This window comes from Plasmodium cynomolgi, chromosome 4, assembly GCF_000321355.1.
Source record: "Plasmodium cynomolgi strain B DNA, chromosome 4, whole genome shotgun sequence".
In the NCBI taxonomy this organism is placed as follows: Eukaryota; Apicomplexa; class Aconoidasida; order Haemosporida; family Plasmodiidae; genus Plasmodium; species Plasmodium cynomolgi.
Window position 1 is genome coordinate 660,628 of NC_020408.1, and position 2,527 is coordinate 663,154.

At 44.1% G+C, this 2,527-nt stretch overlaps 1 protein-coding gene across 1 annotated transcript; it reads left to right on the forward strand.

Moving 5' to 3' along the window:
- Nucleotides 1–531: 531 nt before the first annotated feature.
- On the forward strand, nt 532–2,049 carry PCYB_042550 (hexose transporter; the record flags this gene model as incomplete). The annotated part of the gene is made up of 2 exons (XM_004225404.1): nt 532–1,860; nt 1,966–2,049. The coding sequence occupies 2 exons, from the start codon at nt 532–534 to the stop codon at nt 2,047–2,049; spliced, it is 1,413 nt and encodes a 470-aa protein (XP_004225452.1).
- Between the last annotated feature and the right edge of the window lie 478 nt (nt 2,050–2,527).

A 2,527-nucleotide genomic window follows, 5' to 3' on the forward strand; every position in this document is an offset into this window, starting at 1 on the left:
ATTTTATTTTTTTCTGAAGAGTCACACGTTATACATACACGTGAGTAATCCTAAAACTGAACTATTGTTTTTTTTTTTTTTATTGAGCACGTAAAGGCACGTGAATTTTTTTGATGAGTGAATACGCGCCTCTCGAGAGCACCCCCTCGCCGCTTACACCGTACTGCGACGCAGCTACGCCAAACGCGCTTGAGCGAACGCGGAAGGTGTGGCCGGCGCCCCGGCGGAGGTGAATACACCTAAGGAGGAGAGTAGTGAGCGAGAAGCTCCCGCCAAGGGTGCACTTACACGCATAGGGCCTACGTACGTACGTAACGTTCTTACGCTCATACGTATGCACCTTTTTTTATGCGCGTAGTTCCACTCAGAGTTTTCTTCTGTTGAGGCGGCCATCTTGGGAGGACAGACCTATCGAAGACAGCACCGATTAGGAAAAATTTCGTGTAGTCTAGCGGGTGCGTCCTTTTCCCCTTCCCCTCCCCCTTTTTTTTTTTTCTCCCCCATTCCCACACGTAACACACGACAGTCACAATGAAGAAGAGCAGCAAGGAGATTTCCTCCTCCCAGTCGTCAAAAAATAGTGGAAGCGATGGCTTCTTTAATACGTCCCTAAAGTATGTATTGGCGGCCTGCCTGGCGTCATTCATTTTTGGTTACCAAGTCAGTGTGTTGAATACAATCAAAAATTTCATCGTAATTGAATTCGGATGGTGTGAAAATAACAAAGTGGAGTGTCCTGAGAGTACGTTGAAGAGTTCGTTCCTCTTGGCATCGGTCTTTATAGGTGCCGTGGTTGGGAGTGGATTTTCGGGCTTCCTAGTTCAGCATGGAAGAAGGTTTTCGCTGTTAGTGATATACAATTTTTTTATTTTGGTGAGTATATTGACATCGATTACGCATCACTTCCACACGATTTTGTTTTCACGTCTTCTGAGCGGATTCGGAATAGGACTAATCACAGTGAGTGTACCCATGTACATTTCAGAGATGACCCACAAGGATAAAAAGGGAGCCTATGGAGTCCTGCATCAGTTGTTCATCACCTTTGGTATATTCATAGCAGTGCTGTTAGGAATGGCCATGGGGGAAGTACCAGAAGACCAAGTAGGAAAACAAGCGGACCCTTTGGGAACTTTTCAGAAGACATGGTGGAGACTTATGTTTTTTTTCCCGTGCCTTATTTCCATCCTGGGCATCGTTCTGTTGACCTTTTTTTTCAAAGAGGAGACTCCGTATTACTTATTTGAGAAAGGGAAGGTAGAAGAATCGAAGAAAATTTTAAAAAAGATATACGGAAGTGATAATGTGGATGAGCCGTTGAAGGCAATTAAAGATGCAGTGGAACAGAACGAGGCAGCGAAGAAAAATTCCATTTCGTTAATGAGAGCGATGAAGATTCCTTCCTACCGCTATGTCATCCTGTTGGGTTGTATTCTCTCCGGTCTGCAGCAGTTCACCGGTATTAACGTCTTGGTGTCCAATTCGAACGAACTGTACAAAGAATTTCTGAGCAAAAGTTTGATAACAACCCTAAGTGTGATAATGACAGTAGTGAATTTTTTAATGACCTTTCCAGCGATCTACATTGTAGAGAAGTTAGGAAGAAAGACTTTGCTCCTTTGTGGATGTGCAGGAGTTATTTGTGCCTTCTTACCTACAGCCATAGCTAATCAGATTGATAGACAGTCCACTTTTGTGAGAAATCTTTCCATTGCTGCAACTTTCCTGATGATTATTTCGTTTGCCGTTTCGTACGGACCTGTGTTGTGGATTTATTTACACGAAATGTTTCCCTCAGAAATTAAGGACAGCGCGGCTAGCTTGGCTTCTTTGGTCAATTGGATGTGTGCTATTATAGTGGTGTTTCCATCAGACATAATTATTAAGACGTCCCCCACGATTTTGTTTTTTATTTTCTCCGGTATGTCGATTGTGGCCTTCCTTTTTATCTTCTTCTTCATTAAGGAGACAAAGGGCAGTGAAATTGGCACAAGTCCATACATTACCCTGGAGGAGAGGCAGAAGTACATGGGCAAGTCGGCCGTGTGAGCAGGGGAGGGAAACATTCGAAAAAAAGGGAAGACGATCTTTGAGGAGCATTGACGGGAAGAGCATTTCAGGCAGTTACGTGGATGAATCTTTCATTGGCTAGCTGGAAAAAAAAAAAAAAATGTGTGCAAAACTGCTCAACAGGTATGTTTTTTTTTTTTTTTTTTTTTTCTCTTTCTTGTTAATTGTTCCGTGGTGAGAGAGGGAAGAAGCGAAGCGGGCGCGCCACAAACTTGTGCAGCGGTTTCGTCCCCAAGTGCCCGCCCTCAAGTTGCTGGACAGGGCAGATCGGGAAGATGGCACGACAACATATTGCTTAGATGGCACGACAACAGGTTGCAAAGATGGCACTTCAACATATCGCAAAGATGGCACTTCAACATATCGCAAAGATGGCACTTCAACATATCGCGAAGATGACGCTTCAGCACAGCAGCGCCCGATCGACACTTCTTTACACCCCCTTGAGAGAGAAAAA